Below are 19,482 nucleotides of genomic sequence, written 5' to 3' on the forward strand. Positions count from 1 at the left end.
AATTTTCTTGGATCATTGAAACCTCAGTTGCGTGGATCTTTTTCACACACGCACTGTACTGCCATGCCGTTCCGTGGCCCCGGGCTCCTGGAGGGCGGCATGTGCTCGTGTTGTGCGGATGGCGCCGAAGTGCAGGTGTCGCCGAGCCCGTGGACGCGTCAGTCCGTAGCAGCATGTCAGGGAGGTGTAAATGATTGCGAGTTGCAGCGCAGGATGCTGGGGTCGGATGGGTGTGCGGAGATGCGATCGGGAGGGCTGTAGGCTTGTGTGAGTGTGGTGATGATTGATGGACGAGTGGGCCAAAGAGGATGGGCAGGGCGCAGGGCGGTGCAGTGCAATGCAATGCGATCCTCGTGAACCTGAGGACGACGAACGCAGCCGGGGATCAGGCTCCACCATGGCAGTAGATGTGGTAGGGCAGGGTGGAGTTTGGTGAGAGACGAGATGAATGGAGACGAACCGCATCCGTCGGATGGCGTATGAACGGTCGGGATCACTTCGTACAGCATAGCTGTGGCTCCTGCAGAAACCCGAGCTGTCTCCGGTGAGGTTTCTCCCAGCAAATACCGAGTCAAGACGCACAGGAAACCGTCGGCAGTGCCAAGAACGTCGCTGACGCCTGACTGAAGCCGCTGCTCAAGTGCGCCGGATGGCCGTCGCGGTTGTACCAGCCCGGGCGGTGCAACAGACAAATGAGACACGGACGAACTTAGATGATTTATCATCTAGCTCTTAAGAAATTTCAACACAAAATAATTACCTGTGCATTGAGAAAAAAAAGAGGACAAATTTCAGGATCCCTAAAATTTATGTTTTCTGTTTCTCATGGTACAAATCTCTATTTTTGTCAAACAAGTCTTGGAGAGCTAAATGATAGTATCTTGTACATTACATAATTTTTTTCAGATTTTTTTCATAACTATTTCGACAGTGTTTTGATTTTGAGAGATTGGAATGCAATATTTTTTTATTTTTAAACCTGTCATCCTTCCAATGGATGGCATGAGTTTAGATTTGCAATTTTTCAAAACGGATATATATATATATACAATTTTTTATTTAAATAATATAAAAAAAAATTCCAACTCGGACAACGTATTGGACCGTTTGCTGCAACCATTATTTGAATTGCAGACCGGCCCACAGAACATTGGATACAACAGGGTCCGATTTACAGATTCGGCCGTGTCGGCCCGTGACACGTTTGCGTTTGAATCCCAGGCAGTCCGTTGCTCCCCAAGCCCATCTAGCCCAATCTGTCACACGCAGTTTCGGCAAATACAGTCTGTTGCATGGAGTGCTCGTCAGCTCTTCCCGTCGTCCATTTCATGCTTGTCATGACATGAGGCCATGCAGTTCGTGCACATCAACAATTCAAGTTTGTTCAAGAACATCGATTCTCACTTTTACGTTCAACGAAAAAGCCATGGCAGAAGCTCTCGCCTGCTATCTGTGTCCTACAAGCGTAAAATCACGGGGCAGGGGATACTGTGTTTACGCTTCAAAGAGATCTCCCAATCTCCAAATAGAAGCCTTGCTTCTTTGGACTTTCGGTGGTCCAATTTCTCCTCACATCGGTAGGCAAGAAGAGACCCAAATAGCCCAACAAGAAGCTTTTACATGTCCTAGCCTTGCACAATGTTCAAACTGTTCCAGTGCGTGCTCGGTTGTGATGGCTCAACATAGACATTTCAGCTTTTTTCTGTCTAAGATCATCTCCAACAACTATCTTAAATTTTTATCTTTAAAATACTATTACAGCATCCCCTATCACTATTACAGCATCCCATATCCCTAACACTGTAGCAGTACTGTATCACTGGATAGATGATCTGTTGGAGATGGATTTCTAGTACTATAATAGACCGCAAAGTACTGTAGCACTGGAATTTGCAGGTTTGAGGACTCCGTTGGAGATGGCCTAAGAGGGTATATGCAGGACGCACGTTCCATTCACACTATACGCATGTACAAACACGTGCACGGTAGATTAGAGGGCTCTAGACACTCCATGTGTGAAAAACATTTAAGTACCACTGAACATATATGTGTATCCATAACATGTTCGAAATCTAATCTAGGGGTGAACATGATCCCAAACGACAGGTGAGCACCTGCGTCGAGTTGAACTCAAACGAAGGTGGGCTTGATCGCATGCCAGCGACCTTGCCAATAGAAAAAAGATATTCAACTAGAGCATCTTCACATGGATAGCTTTTCCACTACATATTACTTGAAATACCGAAGCAAAGCTACAATTGTTACTTTGATAGGTAAGCTTCTGAAGGGCAGCATACTAATCACATGGCATGCAGCCAAATCACTACCAGCGGCTTGCTGGAATTTTAGCGGCACTTGGTCGGAGAGCTTCAGAGCATACGCCCGCGTTAAAAATGCATTTTTGACTATTATAGATAATTCTAAATAGTATAAGAGAGTTAGATATTTTAGGAACTAGCACTGCATATATATTTCACACATATATAATCAATTTATGATATAATAATCCGAAGAAGTAAGCGAATATATCATAAAACAAGAGATTTGTATATACGAAATTCATAATATGATTATGTAATTTCACGAGCGAGGAGAATGACGACTATCTGGATAGGAGGGTAGAGCGGACCGTATCGTCCAGAGTGGATAGTCTATAGCAACATTACGAGAAGAATAAAGATGGTGACCGATTTGTAAAGGGATATAAATAATTCTTGAATAGTACATTAGCGTAAAGATGGCACAACAGAGACGACCTTCGTGTTAGACGACGATGGAGGTGATGTGCTGGTGGCAACACATCCTCTAGAGAAAACCGACGGTGAATATACTGAAGGCAAATATTGAACGTTTAGATATGAAAGTCAAATAATATGAGATTAAATGTATTTTTAGAATGCATAGAAAATAAATATTGCCTTTCCTCTCCTTCGACAAGGTCTCTCATACAACCTCCTCTGTCTTTGTTTTGTGAAACATCAAACTCATATTGAGAAATTCTGTCTAGTGGCATTTGTTCATGAGACCTTGAATTCCCACGTTCAAGCTTGCTTTTGTTTCTTCTCATCGAGATAGAGCAGGACCAGCCTATGAAAGAAGCAGAAAAGTGCCCGAACTGTTCGGCAGATTCCCACGCGTTATGCACCCGAAATACGATACTATAGAGCTTTCTGAAAGTTTGAACGGAAGTCATCGGTTCGAATCTGATAAAGTACTTTTTCTACTACGAGGCTGGCGAAGTTGGCACAAAAAGTAGGCAGAGTAGAGGCAGCAGTTGCAGGCTTTTTGACTTGAATACCTATAACGGAATGGCTTAGCGCCGGCCCGCTTGTGTGCTGATGGTAGGATTTTGACTGGGATTGGGTGAAACACAAGCAGGAGATCGAGAAGGAATTTCTTCGTAGTGGCTCTGTTCCATACCTCATTTCATAGGGATCCTACTACTTCGTGTCCCAGGGTTTCCACAATTGAAGAAAAAAGCGTGATTTTTCGAAGAATCCTACACCCATGGGCATACGGCCTGGCATGCCTTCCCTTTCCACCAGAGCTAAGTCAATATGGATCTCTGTCAAAGATTCTCATTATGAGGCGGTGGTTTACCCTGTGGCGGATGTCAGCGGTTCCTGGGCTTAGTGCAGCCCAGTTCCTAGCCAGCTCTTCGGAATGATTTGAGAGAGCCCCGGCTCCAAATTATCTCGTAAATGAGGAACAAAACACTCAAGTCCCTTTCTGTCTTGGAAAAGTGAGGATTTCCTGAGCTCGTAACTAAGAAAGCCGGTATAAAAAACTTGGAGCTCACATAGCCCATGCCGGATTAATCGTATTCTGGGCCCATTTCCTTAACAAGTAAATGGGAACATACTTAGCAGTGGGGAATTTTCCGCAATGGACGAAAGCCTCACGGAGCTTTTGAAACCAAGTTCAAAGAAAGAGGATCTTCATTGGGGACAATATAGGAAGGAGCCAGGGCCAAAGAATTGTTCCAACCTCAGCTCGGGGTCTGTTTAAAAATGGAAAATAGTTCTCTCTGGCTGAGGAGTTACTCAGAATGCTACCAATTCGAGCCGCCTTGGCCATCTCGGTGGACTTGAGTTTGTTAAGGAGTTCGTCATAAGTTAATATGTTGTAACTTGGTGACTCCTCAATGCTCGAGATCTTCACTTCCCATATGCTACGATCAAGAGCATAGAGAAAGCTTGATCGCCCTCTCATGATCAGAATAGGGTAAAACACCAGTGGATCTAAGGTTGCTTACAACTTCATCAAGACAAGCAAACATAGCATCTAAAGATTCATCAAGCCCTTGCACACATATTTGGTATTCTTGGTTGTAAGTACTTTGTCGTCTAACCTTAATCTGATTAGTGTCTTCATGAAAGACACTTAGAGTAGTCCAGGTCTCCTGGGCAGAACGGATGTGTTGAACTCTGTCAAACTTATTCTGACTTAGGCTAGTGAATAAAATATTTCTGGCCTGGTTGTTAGCCTCATACTATTCATTTTGACCCTGATTCGTGCGAGCAGCAGAGATCTCATAGTTGGAATCAACTACTTCTCATATTGCACTTCCTTGGCTTAGAAGATAAGCCTCCATACGCACCTTTCAGTACGAAAAGTCTCTTCCATTGAACAACAGAATCTTTCCACTTCTCTTCATGTCGCATACGGATCACAAAACTGGTTAAGGTCAACAAGTGATCAAACCGGCTCTGATACCAATTATAGCACCGAGAACGACAACTAGAGAGGGGGGGGTTGAATAGGCGCCTTACAAATTTCTTACGAAATAGATGACCTACTTTTTGTTCACAGAACGCTCCTTAAAAATGCATAAACTGAAGCATAAATTTTAGAGAGACAAAACGAGAAAGAAATTTTCAAGACAACATGACTCCACGGATAAAATATGAACCATATGCTCTATGCAAGATCATTTCATGTGTCTTACACGAAAGCTTAAAACTTGAACGAAGAATAAAACAAAAAGACAGTCACAGAAAGAAGCAACTCTCCAAGTTGATGGTCTAGAGATAAGAGGATTCAAGACACTCTCAAATTCATGAGTATATGAACGTTTATGCCTCTAGCAACAAGAAGAACAACTTCCCAAAGTTGAAAAATCACAGCTCAAAGGCAAAAATGAAAATAAAAAAGAAAATCACAACCGAAAAGAAAAACTTGCAAACTTGCAAGGGAACCAATAGAGAGAGACTAGAAGGAGGGGAATTCAAGTATATGCAAAAATATAAACTTTATTACGCAAAGAGATCAACCTTATTTTAAATAGATTACAAGGAGTTTTCTCTCAAAAACTCTCACATATGACATAGGTTAAGCATTCATCTTCTTCTCCTTTAAAACTCTAGCAGTAGGCTCTCAAATAGGTGGCACAATGAGCTCAAGTGGCTGGTTCAAACTCTCTCATTGTCATACCCCTCTATTTATAGGCATAAAAAATATGAACCCTAAGTTTCCTAGCTTGTTACCAAAATACCCTCTTTTGTAGTATATTCATACCTACAACTGAGGGTATTTTGGTCAATTTTTTGCTCCGTATATTGAACGGTCGTGGCACCTCACGACTTAGCTTCACCTCAACGCAAGCTTCGTGATGGTGCCACATACTTCTTCAATCCTCCTACGATTTTGAGACCCAACCGTGAAACCTTCTGCACGCTTTTCAAAGTGTGACTCACCACTTACTTATATCTTAAGCAAGCGCTATGATATTGACATGTGTACTGTGTCTTGCGATCCTAACCGCCTACAAGTCTCTCCCACTCCCGATCTCTTGGGTCGTTTTGTCACTTGCATCGACATCCCTTTCGCTTGACTTTGTCAACATACTGTCTTCATCTTCCATTTCATAATTTGCTTGACCTCCATGTGTACAGTTAGGATCACCATTGACTCTGTCGGCCTCCTTGATCATCCGACGCCAAGCATCCGCTTAGCCCCGATCACCTATCGTCGACCATCAAGTTGCATCCGTCACCTACATACCATGAGACAAGCAAACACATTTCTTTAACTCCAACTCCAGTTAATCTATAATCAAAATGCTTAAACCAAGCTCAAGCAATCCAAAACTTAACAAACCAAATCGACAACCTTATCAATCACTCATCGTATATAAACCAACGCACATTTCAACTTGGTGTCTAATTCTGAATGAACTCCTGAGTATATTGTTATGACCCAGTGATGCTCCTGCTGCTGCACATTGTGATGCCATCAAATCGATGTTTGGGGTAAAATGTGCAGACAGATCGCCATTTGCTGGACAGAATACTTGTCCTCATGACCTCCTTCAGCAGCAATTCCAACAAAATCATCCGTTGAATGCCCTGCACCAAAGAGTTCGGGTCATCAAGATCCCCAAAATCTCAAATTGTAGTCATACCCAACACCGGCATCGAATGAGTTAAGTAAACATAACATACCATTGGAAGGCTTAAAAACTGAAGCTTTGGTGTACTCTTTTTGAAGGTTGGTATGCCATGGCAATGGTTCAACCTTGCTGTTCTGGTTATGCACCGCAGATTGTGAAAGGAATGGCAGTTCATTATACATTGCTACTTTGGTGTAACCTGTTGGATTTGATCTTGTCTTCCTCATGTATCTCAACTAAAGCCGAGTCCTAAGGGCAGAGCTCACCTACACGTTTTGATCGGAAGCGCAACCAACAGATTGATTGCGGTCTCACTTCGTGTTGCGCCATATAAATAGAGGGAGCCAGCACCCCAGGAGCATATGGTTCTCGCGAGGTTTAATCTATGCTGCACATCTAAACCCTAAGACGATCCTGAGGGGTGCAGACAAAGAGGTGAAGGCCGTTGCTGCCACTTCGTCCACAACTACGTGCTAGTGACCAGCTGCATCATGTCTACACCCAGCTACTCCACGCTGGCTACCACTGCATCAACTACGCACACACAACGTCCATCTGCAATGCATCAATGATCTCCGCTGACGCGTACGCCTACATCAATCATCTGCTTTAAGCTCTAGATGGTGTCATCTAGCTCCGGTAAGTCACTCACGCTTCCGTATTTATAGGTGTTTGATCTTAGGGATAGTGTTCATGATGATTAAGCGAGGGATTTGGCTAACCCGCTACTACGGTACCACAACGACTCGAGGCCATAATGGAATTTGAAGAGGGGGGTTGGGGGGAGCCTTGCCTGGACGCCGGAGTGTCCTCGCAGCCGGTGGGACGCCCTGGCCCTCTTCGCGATACCTTTGCTCTGCTCCCCTTCCCACGTCGTGGCGTTGTCTTCTGGTACTTCTTATTCTGGATTCGATGCAGGCGACGACAACCCCTGCAGCCCGGTCTGGCCCGTTTCAGATGCGTTCAGACTTCGGAATGGTTGGCAACAATTGTCTCCAGAGTTTGGTACATTAGACTTTTATTCATCTGGCATAAAGCATGATTGCCAACGATAACGAGACAGCAAAGGTGTTTACGAGAACTTCATCTGGATCGTAACAAGATATGCCAAGCTCTGCATTTACTGCGTACAGCAAAACATAGGCTAGAAAGAAGCACTACTCCTGCTCCTGGTTGATTGTATCGTACGGTTGAATCAGCCGGCAAGAGCAAAACCCAAGGATGTACAGCGGGTCAGGCAATCGGAATGAGCAACGCAAGTAACCTATCAGTTTACGGATTACTTTCCCAAGCTCGGTATCTCTACCATTATGTTATGTATAGGGAGAAGAAACTTGGCATTTGCTATACACAATTGCAATCGAACCTTACAACGCATCGCACTGGATACGAGAGCACCGGCTACTGGATTCCGCAGTCTAATTTGGACACCAGTGGGTGGAGCTGGACTGGCGAAACTGTCACTACTGCAAACTCTTCCTGCGCTTCTCTCTGGGAGAAGTCGAGGCAGTGGACTCCGCCGCGTCCTGCAGACCAGCCACTGAAACAGACTTCATCTGGACTGAGATCAACTGAGGTCGAAGTGCAGAAGCAGCAGCAGCAGCAGCATTGTCGCTCCTGCTGTTGCGTGGAGCGCAGCTTGACACAGCTGGAGACAATGTCTGCCTGCAACTGTTTGAGCTGTTGACGATACCACCTCTGGGCGGCCTTGACTCCTTGCTCCGCGACTTGTTCCAGCTGAAACCGAATGGAAGAAGACCCTTGCGCTTCTTAGGGGATGGATTTTCAGGATGGGCAAGGTCTTTTGCAGGTTGAGGTGAGGATACGGCATCCGCAACATCTGCCACAGAAGTTGACTTGCCATTGTAGAATTTGGATATTGCTCTCCTATTGTAGGTACCAATTAGAATAGGTCAGAAGAAGGAAATATACGTGAGACAAATTATTCGAATACGGCATGCCAATAGGATCTAGTATGGAACAGAGACAAAACAGTTTCCAGGCAGCTTGCAAGTAAGAAACATATATAAAGAATGTGAAACTTAGCAGGCACTCGGATAGCAACAAGTAATAGGACAAGTATCTAAATAACGCAAATAAATGATACTCCGACAGCTAGCTAACAAATGCATGTGAAAGGACTTTGTTGTTCCTGTTTGATCATGTGCCCACATTAATTACATGCTAAAAAAAAAAAGAGTTATGTTTAAGTTCACTCGACAAAAGTAGGTTATCGCTAATAACCAAATAAGCATTTACACCGTTACAATTTTGGGGCGTAGCTTAGTACATCAACTCATGAGGTGATAGTGTCACTGATACTGCCGGGTGGCGACTATCTTGTCCTACAAAACCCCTAAAAACTTCTCATGTACAAAACCCTCACCAGCTAAGCAGTAGGAACAAGGATTCACTTCACTCCGTGTATAACCATTACACAAAGGACATGCAAGTTATTGCTGGTTACCGCAGAGACAATGTTGAAAATCAAACAGGTAGAACTGCATTGTTTCAGAGTATATATAGGAAAATATACTCAATAAAGATTCATGAAACCCAGAGCTGACAGAAACCAAAGCACAACTTCAATTTCCTCTAACTGTGGAAAACCTAACCAGCAATGTATTTTGTAAATTTAGTGATAAACAAATAACTGCCACTTTAAGAAATAATTGCCTTACTAGCTAATGCTAAAAAGGGCACTACATAGTTTTATAGGTTTATTATTGCTGATCAATGTCTAACTCAGCTGAGACCAGTAAGTGGTGAAATCGGTAACAAAGGTATACCATTTAAACTTCAGTGTTTGTTTTAAACAATCTTAAGCAATCCTGATTCCTGAGCAATACCACCGCCTTTATAGCATCAGTTAAGAAGCCATGGGTTCTTGAGCATATCATATCCTATGTTACTATTAGATCAGAAACCATAAGCAGTGCAGTGTCTACAGAAAAATCTCTCTGCATATGTTTTGCCTAACATCAGGTCTTCCCAAAATTAAGCGATACAAAAAAAAATACTATACATATTTGCAAGGGACTACTCAATGGAATTAGCAATCAAGCAAAATGCTTGATCAATAGCAACATATTTGCAAGGAACTACTCAATGGAATTAGCAATCAAGCAAAATGCTTGACCAATAGCAAAAATTCAGTGCTGACAGATAAACATTTCAAGCTAAGCATGAGAGGCATTTCACTCATGAGATCAAAACTACTCATAATTCACCTAAAAAAACATTATTAGCTCCAATCAAAAGCACAATCTTTACAACCACAATGTCTCTAATTTTTATGGCACCATAAAGCATACTAATAAATTGAGAACTCCCTCGAGTGACCCCAATGCCGGACGCATTCAAGCAGCCAAACACAATCAATGAGTACCAGTCTACGACTCTCATTATCCAGCCTTTGCAAAACTAAATCCACCAACCAAACCGATTAAAAACTAAAATTTCAAAACAATCATTAAGCTCAGTTCCTTTACAACACCAATATTTCAGCCATCAAGACGATCCAGACAGAATGCCCCGACTGCCTCTTTGCCCGGATGATCACCCCTGGAATCCCCAAATTCCCTAACACAACACACAGCCAATGATAAAAAAATCCAACACTTCGATTCCAAACTACTTCAAATACACCCGAAATGCCACAAAATTTCACAAAAGTTTCTACTGCATTGTTCAAAATCGCTCAAACCCCTCAAAATTCCATTCGGCAGGCTCATACAACTGGATCGAAAAAAACGATTTTTCAACTTACACTACTCCATAGCACCAACAGACCAACTGAACCTGAAACGTCGAAGGGAGCAAAATACAGCACATTCCCCTTCAAATTACATTACACCAAAAGACCCAAGAAGCCTAAACAATCCCCTAAAAAAATCCTACTACACCAAGAATCCAGCACGATTACCCGACAAAGACCCGAGCTTTGCCGCGGATTGGAGTATCGGGCTAACCTGTTGTTGGGCAGTGCATCCTGGAGCGCGTCCATGGTGTCGAAGGGTCCCCTGTACGAGCTCTGCACCTCCCCGTCGCCGTCCTCCTCCTCATCCCACTGCACCACCGCCGCCCTGCTGTCGCTGCCCCGCCCCGTCGACGACGACCCGCAGCCCGCCGGCGGCGGCGCGTGGCACTGGCCCCGGTTGCCCAAGCTGGCGCCGCCGCCCCGCCGCCCGCACTCGAACGCGATCGGCATTGCTCTCCTTCTCCCACTCCCTCTCTCTCCCTCTTCACATGCAAAGAAAGGGAGCAGCGCCTCACGCGCGCGCGCACGGGGAGGGTGGTGGGGTGGAGACGGACGGGAGGGAGGGTGTCGGGTTGGGGGAGCTGCCTGCCTCGCGTGGTGCTGCCTCGCCAGCTTCTGACTGCCGGGTCGTTGGGGTTTGGCTGCTTAGGTTTTTGGCTGGAATGACGTCTGGGCCCGTGTTCGAGTTGGAAGGCAGGTTTGCTTCCTGAAATGGGAGATTGGTGTCCAGCCGTCCGATCTGAAACGGGCGGCTCGGATCTCGTATCAGGCCAGCCAGGAGTGGAAGCTACCTTGTCCAGCTGCAATGCCCAGGAGGGCAGGAGGCCTGGGCGCCACGCTTCCAGCCCTAGAAGCAGCTGCCAGTGGCACTCCCTGTAATTTGGTGCAGTTTATCAACCACAAGGTTCAATGCAATTAAAACATGTTACAACTTCTTTTTCAATTGGGCCTGTCATCCTAGTCAAATAGCTAAATCTACGCTGGAGGTTTTGGCCTTTCCCGCGCAGAAGTTGAAGCCAAAGTACTAACAAGCAGTCGTCAGATATCTCTGAAGCTATCTTTAAAACGTTTGACGTTAGCTACAGCCAATCCGACAAAATAAACCCTCTGATCCACGAGCACTCCCCACGAACACATATTTTTCATGTTAAAGAAACATGCCAAAAATCATTAGCCATAACCGCATCTATCATAACTTGCTATCTCTCTTTTCCCTCACCTTTCTCTTTCTCTTGATCTCTCATTGGCAGGATTGGCCAAGATCACCACCACCTTCAGTTTCCACTTGGACAAGACGGCATCAAGCCATCCGCTTTATTGAACTGATCGTTTATCGCCATATCCTTTTTCACCATTTCCTCACTACCATCCCCGTATCTCCTTCTACGATGGGCTCTCCCTTGATCTCACTATCGTAGGATGTAAGAGTCAGCTTCGAGAGAAGGGAGATTAGATATGGTATCATCTTTAACTCTAGAGGTATCTGTGGTGATACGTGGTCAGCTAACATGGTGGTCACTATGGTCATAGAAAGGTGAGTTTTATGTTAAATTTCTTGATCTCTCTTCTACCATATGCTATCAAAGCCATCATCTTCTTGCTACCTTTAACGAGGGGTCTACAAACCACATCACAAAGGGATGACTCTTTTACCATGCATATATTTTTTCCCATCATTTGCTTCTTATTCCCCCACACACAGCTGTTGACATGTTAGCTTGTGTGTGTTTGGTGACGTGTGTTCTCTTATTTTCTCTCAAGCTTGTGTGTTTTGGTGACAGATCAGAAAAAACTGATACTCTCTTTAATCATAAATAAGTGACATTTTAGATATTGATAATATCTTCAAAGGACATCTTTGACTACCACTTTTTGTGCAATATGTTTATATAATATAGCAAAAAATTATTATTATGAAACTACTTTTTAAGATAAATATACCGATATCATTTTTAAATATCCAAACTCAATATATAAAGAATAATTTTCAACCAAAGTTTTAAAGTATTGATTGCACGTGTGTTCTCGAAGTCTAAACCAATGAATTGTACTTGCAAGTACTCATAAATCAGCATCGTATCAGATGTCTATTCCGTTCGTTATCATTTCTTTTTCTTATTTCATTCGTGAATAAGAGTTTTTTTTATAGTATTTTGTCCAAAGGAAAAGAGTTTATATTAATTTGGAGTAACACTACATCCCAAAACCAAGAAAATATAGGTAAATCACATCTAGAACTTTCTTGCATCTTCTTTAGCTCCGACGATCTTTGCCACTTTGAATGAGTCAAGAATGTGAAGCGAGATCCTCTCGCTGAGACCGTTGACCAACTCCAAGCATTGGAAATGCCGCAACTCCAGCACTTCGGAACCATCGCCGAAGCATATCTAAGCCGCTGAAAGCGAATTGGCCGTTGCGTCACTAGCTTAAGCACAGAAAGATCTGATCCTACATGACCACCTGCAAAGAAACCTGGTGTCCAGAGCTACAATCCACCAAAGGGATGGCAACGAGATCCAAACCCTCCATAGAAAAGGCTAGCAGCACCTGTTGTGAGACCGGTGCTCTGACAAAAGCAACACCTAACCTGCACATCACACAACCAAAAACAAACCTTGCACAGCTACCGTTGAAGATAACACCGCAGATAACAGCATCACTGGAGACAACTCGACCAAAGCACTACAGCAAGACGAGAATAGCAAAAGGCATACCTCCTAAACCCTCTAGAAAGCCAAGAACTCAACCTATCGGCGCCAAAGGGAACAAATCATCACCAAAGCAACGTCGATGGCGACAGACTCCGGAGAGAAGAGCTTCAGCCAAAACAAGAAACATAAAAAGACCTACTTACTGCTATACGGGATGAGTCTCTCACCTTAACCACGCCGTCAACAAGCCGGAGACGGCAGGAAAGGGGCCAGATTAGCCGACGAATCGAAGGGCTCATTTTCCTCCCGTCTCTACTGTAGAGTGGGGAAAGGCCGGAGACCTGTGTACAAGTCTGCTTCTGAAAAAGGCATTTTGTCGGGGTACATTAGCACCACTGGCTAATCAGTGCTTTGGTCATCGAAAAATGGTGAACTGAGGTTGAGATTGTACTACGAGGATAATATCAATATTTATTCACGATTTTCTTCCTGCTTTAAGTTCTGAGTATGCCAACAGAACCTCTAGTTTCTTGAAGGTACTCTATTTTCTTTTAAGTTGGTGTCGGCAAGATTTTACCGAGTAAAACCTGACGCTACAATACATACGTGGTCCATAATTTTCAGAGTATACGATTAAAACCCACAGGTTCCCGACATCTTGTACCGGATGGTGTCCTTTGTACATGCCTTTTAGCGGAACCCGTGGTCCACTGCTGAACAATAACGCTCACCCGAACAACCTACCTGCACACCAAGAAAGCACAGACCAGTTGCGACTAGTGCCTAATATCAGCACAATCTTTTCTACCTGCAGGAGTCCAGGATCCAGCCAGGCTTTCTCCTCGGTCTACATTTGGCCATGGAGATGGAGTGCTGAATTGCAGGTTAAGGCCAACTGTCCAAGCTACCCTTGTGTAGGATTTCACAGCTGGCCAGGCAAATGCAGCAATCTGAAGCTCTGAAATTTCACAAGATGTTCCGATGAAGGAAGAAGATGATGGCCGGATGCAGGTCTGCCGCTGGGTGCCGACAGAAGCTGACAGCAAGGACTAGCAGGTGGGTGGAGAGGACAGATCCCTCGAGCCGGGCTGTACACCAGGCACATGCGAGTGTTGCCGATCGCGCTCTATGAAAATTCAGTGCTCGCTGATCCTGAACTCGTGGAGGAGGGATGAGGAAGAGGAAAACGGGCCAACCATGCGTGCGTTGTCATCCTTGATCTGTTCCTGAGACATGCTTCAGCCAGGCAGTGTTAATGTTGACCGGCAGCAATCAATCGAGTCAACTGTTTGCTTGTCTATTAATTATCAGAAATCCTGTTCCGCGCGTGACTGTTGGAGTCAAGTTGCGGACAACTGTAGCGCGAGGCTCACGTAATTTTTTAAAAACTTTTTTGAGAAAATTTTTCTCGTTAATTTTTTTCTTAAAACTTTTTGAGTGAAGCTTTTCTGGTGTAAATTTTTTCAAGCCAAATTTTTCTCGTGCAAATTTTTCTAAAAAAGAAAATACGGGGAGGGAAAAAATTCCAAAAATGGAAAGGTGGGGGGCTATCGGGGTGGTTAGTGCGTTGTGCTGCGAGCGAGCGCATAAATTAGATGTGTCCATTAATTATCCTGGTATGAAATATTTATATGCAGATTATCTATATATGAACATACTAGCTCTGTTTTTGGATGAGGAAGACAAAGACACGATGCTTTCTGGCATGCCAAACGTTGAGACGGCAGTTATGCATATGCAGATTTTTGCCATACACAGATGGGGATTTAGTATTAGGATTTGTGCCTAAAAAAGTATTTTTTTCTTCCCAAAAACTATGTGCCTGTGGGTGTTATCTATTGCTTATTCACATCACGGTTGTATGATGATGGCAATCTAGCGCTGCGACTTTTGTAATAATTAACGGTTTGATACCTCCTTGGAGTTCGAGGCCGGGATCGTTTATTCCATCATTAAAAAACGAGATACTTTCTTCGTGTTTGCCCTATTTCCGCTCGATATTCGCTCCAAAAATATTTGGAGCAGGGTACAAATTTTCAGGTCAACGCCCATGCTTCCTTCGTGTTTGTCCTAGCTAGATATTCGCTCCAAAATAAGTATTTTTCATAGACATATAGGCCATTATATTGCTCTTGGTCCATTATATAATAGAGCATGTATGCCCTAACGGACGCTTCCCTTGAATAATCTTGCGAGTAGGTTAGGGCTCAGAGTCTGATATATCCGAGATCATTAGTCACGTTGTTACGTGTGCAGCCAAAATGTTGATCTGTAGATCGACATGATCCAGGATTTATGGGAGTGCAGGCTCGATCTTGATCCGACTGGCAGGCCATGCACTCATGGCTCATCAATCATCATGCCCGTGAGGCCGTGGCAGTGGTGGTCACTCACCTGAAAAACACCTGCTGACCTGCCCTGCCCTGCCGTGCCGGCCGGTTGTCATGACAAGCAATCGGACGGCTCCAGTGTATCGCCTTCTGCTTCACGCACGACCATCAACTCTCAGCCACTCGTTTACTTCAGTAGTTCGCGTGCCGGATAAGGCACAGTTAAACTTGTTTTACCGTTATTAAGTCTTGTAATCCTGGTTACTTTAAATGGAACTCGGTTGTAATTAATTAGGGGAGAACGGTAATTCCGCCAGGCAATACTTAGCTGGCGTGCAGGGGAGAAAAACTCATTGAGAGAAAAATATGAAAAGGCATCTCACGGTGGCTCGTTCTGAGTTCATCGTCCCCTAAATCTTCCTGCGTTCTTGCTCGAACTCCGAAGTTGCCACTCGATTTCCAGTGTGGTTGTTACAAATTGGTATCAGATTCAGTGTTCCTTGGCAATCAGCGACGAATTCGTACTCCGGTGAGGGTTGCTCGGCGTTGTTCGGGCGTAAAATTCCGGGAACCGGAACGGATTGGAGTTCGCGGTGGAGTCGGCGGAGATTGGATTCAGAGGAAGGTTTCGCGGCTAGTCCGTGAGTAAAATCCCCTACTCGATCTCCAATCTGGGCGGCGGTAGACCTCCGGTGTGGACTGCTTGGGGAGGCTTTGCCAAACCGATCCACCCGCGCGCGTCGTGATGACAAGAACTGCGGCCAAGACATCTGCTATTGCCGCATCAGCTGCCGCAGCAGCAACTTCTCTTACTGGTGTGACAAATCCTGAAGATCTGGACGGCTCTAGTTTGGGCTTTGCGGACACACTGCATGACGAGGTAATCGATCTGAAATCTCGTATGGGTGGTGTAGAAGGGGGCCTCGTTATGCTGCAGGAACAGATGAATTCCATCCAAGCTACATTGGCTCGCATTGCAGTAAGGCTAGATGGTGTTGTTGATCAAGTTCCTTCCGTCATGCAAAAGGGATCTGGAATGACAGATTCTATGATGGGCAAAGAGATGGGAGAAGAACAAGATAGGCAGGTTGATAAATCCTTTGGTGAAGAACTGGAAGGCAAAATTACCAGTGACAGTAATCTCTGCACAAACAGCCAACAAGCAGCACCATTGGGTGTTGTTTACACTGAACTTCCAGGCAGGGTTAGCAATTCAGTTTCTGGGATGGATTATGCACCTGCTAGAAACATACCAATGCAACATACATCTGGACCAAGAATGCATCACCCTACTTATGTTCCTCCACATGCCAGATCTTTTGAGCCCAACATGTTGAGCACTTGCCCCAATCAAGAGCGGTGGGGATTCAGATCTCAAGACAATTCATTCAGCCTAACAATTTCTAGACCCAAGCTTGAATTTCCTTCTTTCCATGGTGAAAACCCCAGTGGATGGATTAGGCAATGTGAGAAATATTTTGATTTAGCTTCTGTACCTCTGGAGATGTGGGTTTCTTTAGCCACCTTACACTGTTCTGGTCGAGCTGAGTTCTGGTGGTCCGGCTTGAGGATTTCCTCCAAACAGCTGCGATGGCCTCAATTTTGTTCTATGGTATGCAATAGGTTTTCTGACCATGGTGTCTATGATGTTGTGGAAACCTTCCATTCATTGGTTCAGGACACTTCTGTGGCAGTTTACATCGACAAATTTGAGGAATTAATGGCAGGCATGCATAGGCAACACCCCACATTACAAGAAGATTATTATATAAAGTGCTTTGTTAAAGGATTGAAGGAGCAGATCAAACACTATTTGAGGCCACATAAGCCCAGATCTTTGGAAGAAACTTATGGCATAGCAAAGGATTTGGAGAGAGCAACTTTGTACAGGAAGCAAATTTCCTCCTTCACAAGCCAAATGACTAAAGGCCAGTTTGCCTCTCCCACTCAACCAAAACTCAGCAATGCGGTTACTCTGGGACAAAAGTTTGAGGTTCCTTCAAAGCCTGATAAGCTGCCTACTATTAACACTAAGGCCAGAGAACCTGGTACTTGTTGGAAATGCAGTGCACCGTGGACACCTAAACACAAGACTAAGTGTAAATTTTATCTCAATACCGCTCATGCCATGACATTAGAACCTGAAGAATGCCCACTACCAGATGACGAGCAAGACCACCATTCACTAGAAGATCAAACTGATACTCTGCAGCAACCATCCCAGCTCATGCATATTTCAAAGCAAGCAATTCAGGGTAATTCTTCCTCTGCCACATTTTGCCTTCCTCTCATTATTGGGGGCAGGAGAGCTGTTGCACTATTAGATAGTGGAAGCACCCACAGTTACATGGACATCACTTTTGCCAACAAGGCTGGATGCACCATCCAACAGACTCAGTTGCAAAAAGTGGTTGTAGCTGGTGGTGGACAATTGCTCTCGGGTGGTCATGTTCAGCACTGCCAATACTTGCTTCAAAAAAGGAAATTCGAAGATTCCTTCCAGCTGCTCCAACTCCAAAGTTATGAAGTCATTTTGGGATGTGATTGGATCTTCAAACACAGCCCAATTAACATTGACTTGAAAGCTAGAACTTTAACTATCACCAAGGATGGACAAGAGAAAATCAATTTCACTGATTGTACCACCAATGACCAGTGTTACCTAATCACTCCACAAAAACTCCTCAAGCTTATGTCCAAGGGTACCTTTGGATTTCTATTTCACATCAGAGAGGTACCACACGACACCTTATCTCCATCTTGTTATGAGGAGGTCATAGACCCACTTCTGCAGCAGTATGCAGAGGTATTCTCTGAACCTACTGGGTTACCTCCTCCAAGAAGCTGTGTTCATTCTATTCCTCTACTTCCTGGTAGTGTGCCCCCCAACATTAGACCATATAGAATGCCTCACCACCAAAAGAATGAAATAGAACGGTTAGTCAAACAAATGTTGGAGCAAGGGATCATACAACCTAGTGAAAGCCCTTTTTCTTCCCCCTCCATACTTGTCAAAAAGAAAGATGGGAGTTGGAGGTTTTGTATTGACTATAGGCAGCTGAACGATTTAACAATTAAAAACAAGTTTCCTATTCCTGTAATTGATGATCTATTTGATGAACTCCATGGAGCCAGATTTTTTTCCAAACTAGACTTGAGATCTGGATTTCACCAAATATTGATGAAGAGGGATGATGTTCCTAAAACAGCCTTTAGCACTCATTTTGGACATTTTGAGTTTTTAGTAATGCCTTTTGGGCTCACAAATGCCCCTGCTACCTTTCAAGCAATGATGAACACCATTTTTGCTGAATATTTAAGGAAGTTTGTTCTTATCTTTTTTGATGATATCCTGGTTTATAGCAGTACTTTGGATGCACACTTGAAACACCTTGCTACAGTTTTGCACATCTTGCAAGTTAATAGACTTTCAGCAAAAAGAAGCAAGTGCACATTTGCAGTAAATCAGATTGAATACCTTGGTCATATTATTGATGGACAAGGTCTATCTACTGACAACTCAAAGATTGAAGCAATCAACAACTGGCCAATTCCCAAAGATATATCCCAGCTCAGAAGCTTCTTGGGCCTAGCTGGGTACTATCGACGATTTGTGAAGCATTTTGGGATCATCTGTCGGCCACTGCATGATTTGCTCAAGAAAAATTCATTCAATTGGGGTCCCACACAAACTGATGCATTCATACAGCTCAAGCATAGACTGGTTACAGCTCCGGTCCTGCAATTACCTGATTTCCAGCAACCCTTTATTATAGAAGCAGATGCTTGTGGGATCGGTATTGGGGCTGTTCTCATGCAGGAGGGACGACCCATTGCTTACTTCAGCAAAGCTTTGAGTTCCAAAAATCAGGGACAATCTACTTATGACAAGGAAGCCCTGGCCATCCTGGAAGCTGTGAAGAAATGGCAACACTATTTCTTGGGCTCAAAACTGATCATAAGGACTGACCAGCATAGCCTTAAATTCTTGGCTGAGCAAAGAGTAACAGAAGGCATCCAATATAAGCTCCTGCTGAAATTACTACCATTGGACTATGTCATTGAATACAAGAAAGGAAGAGAGAATAAGGTAGCTGATGCATTGTCACGAAGACCTCAGGAATGCAATGCCATAACTACAGTCCAACCGTTATGGATCAATGAAGTTTTGCAGAGTTATACAAATGACAATTTCTGCAAACAATTGACTGCACAGCTAGCTTTAAATCCCGATTCAGACCCTAATTTCACTCTACATTCAGAAGTTTTGAGGTACAAAGGGCGCATACATATTGGTCAGAACCCAACACTTCAAAATAATCTCATGAAAGCATTCCACTCTTCTGCATT

The 19,482-nt window shown here is 44.1% G+C and overlaps 1 protein-coding gene across 1 annotated transcript; it reads right to left on the reverse strand.

The window, feature by feature from the left end:
- Positions 1-7,647: 7,647 nt before the first annotated feature.
- LOC133930676 (uncharacterized) lies at positions 7,648-10,796 on the reverse strand (the record flags this gene model as incomplete). Its single annotated transcript, XM_062377377.1, has 2 exons — positions 7,648-8,278; positions 10,363-10,796. Coding segments are annotated over 2 exons (858 nt in total), but the record flags the coding sequence as incomplete, so codon positions are not given.
- Positions 10,797-19,482: the final 8,686 nt, after the last annotated feature.

Source organism: Phragmites australis, chromosome 10 (genome assembly GCF_958298935.1).
Source record: "Phragmites australis chromosome 10, lpPhrAust1.1, whole genome shotgun sequence".
Taxonomy (NCBI): domain Eukaryota; kingdom Viridiplantae; phylum Streptophyta; class Magnoliopsida; order Poales; family Poaceae; genus Phragmites; species Phragmites australis.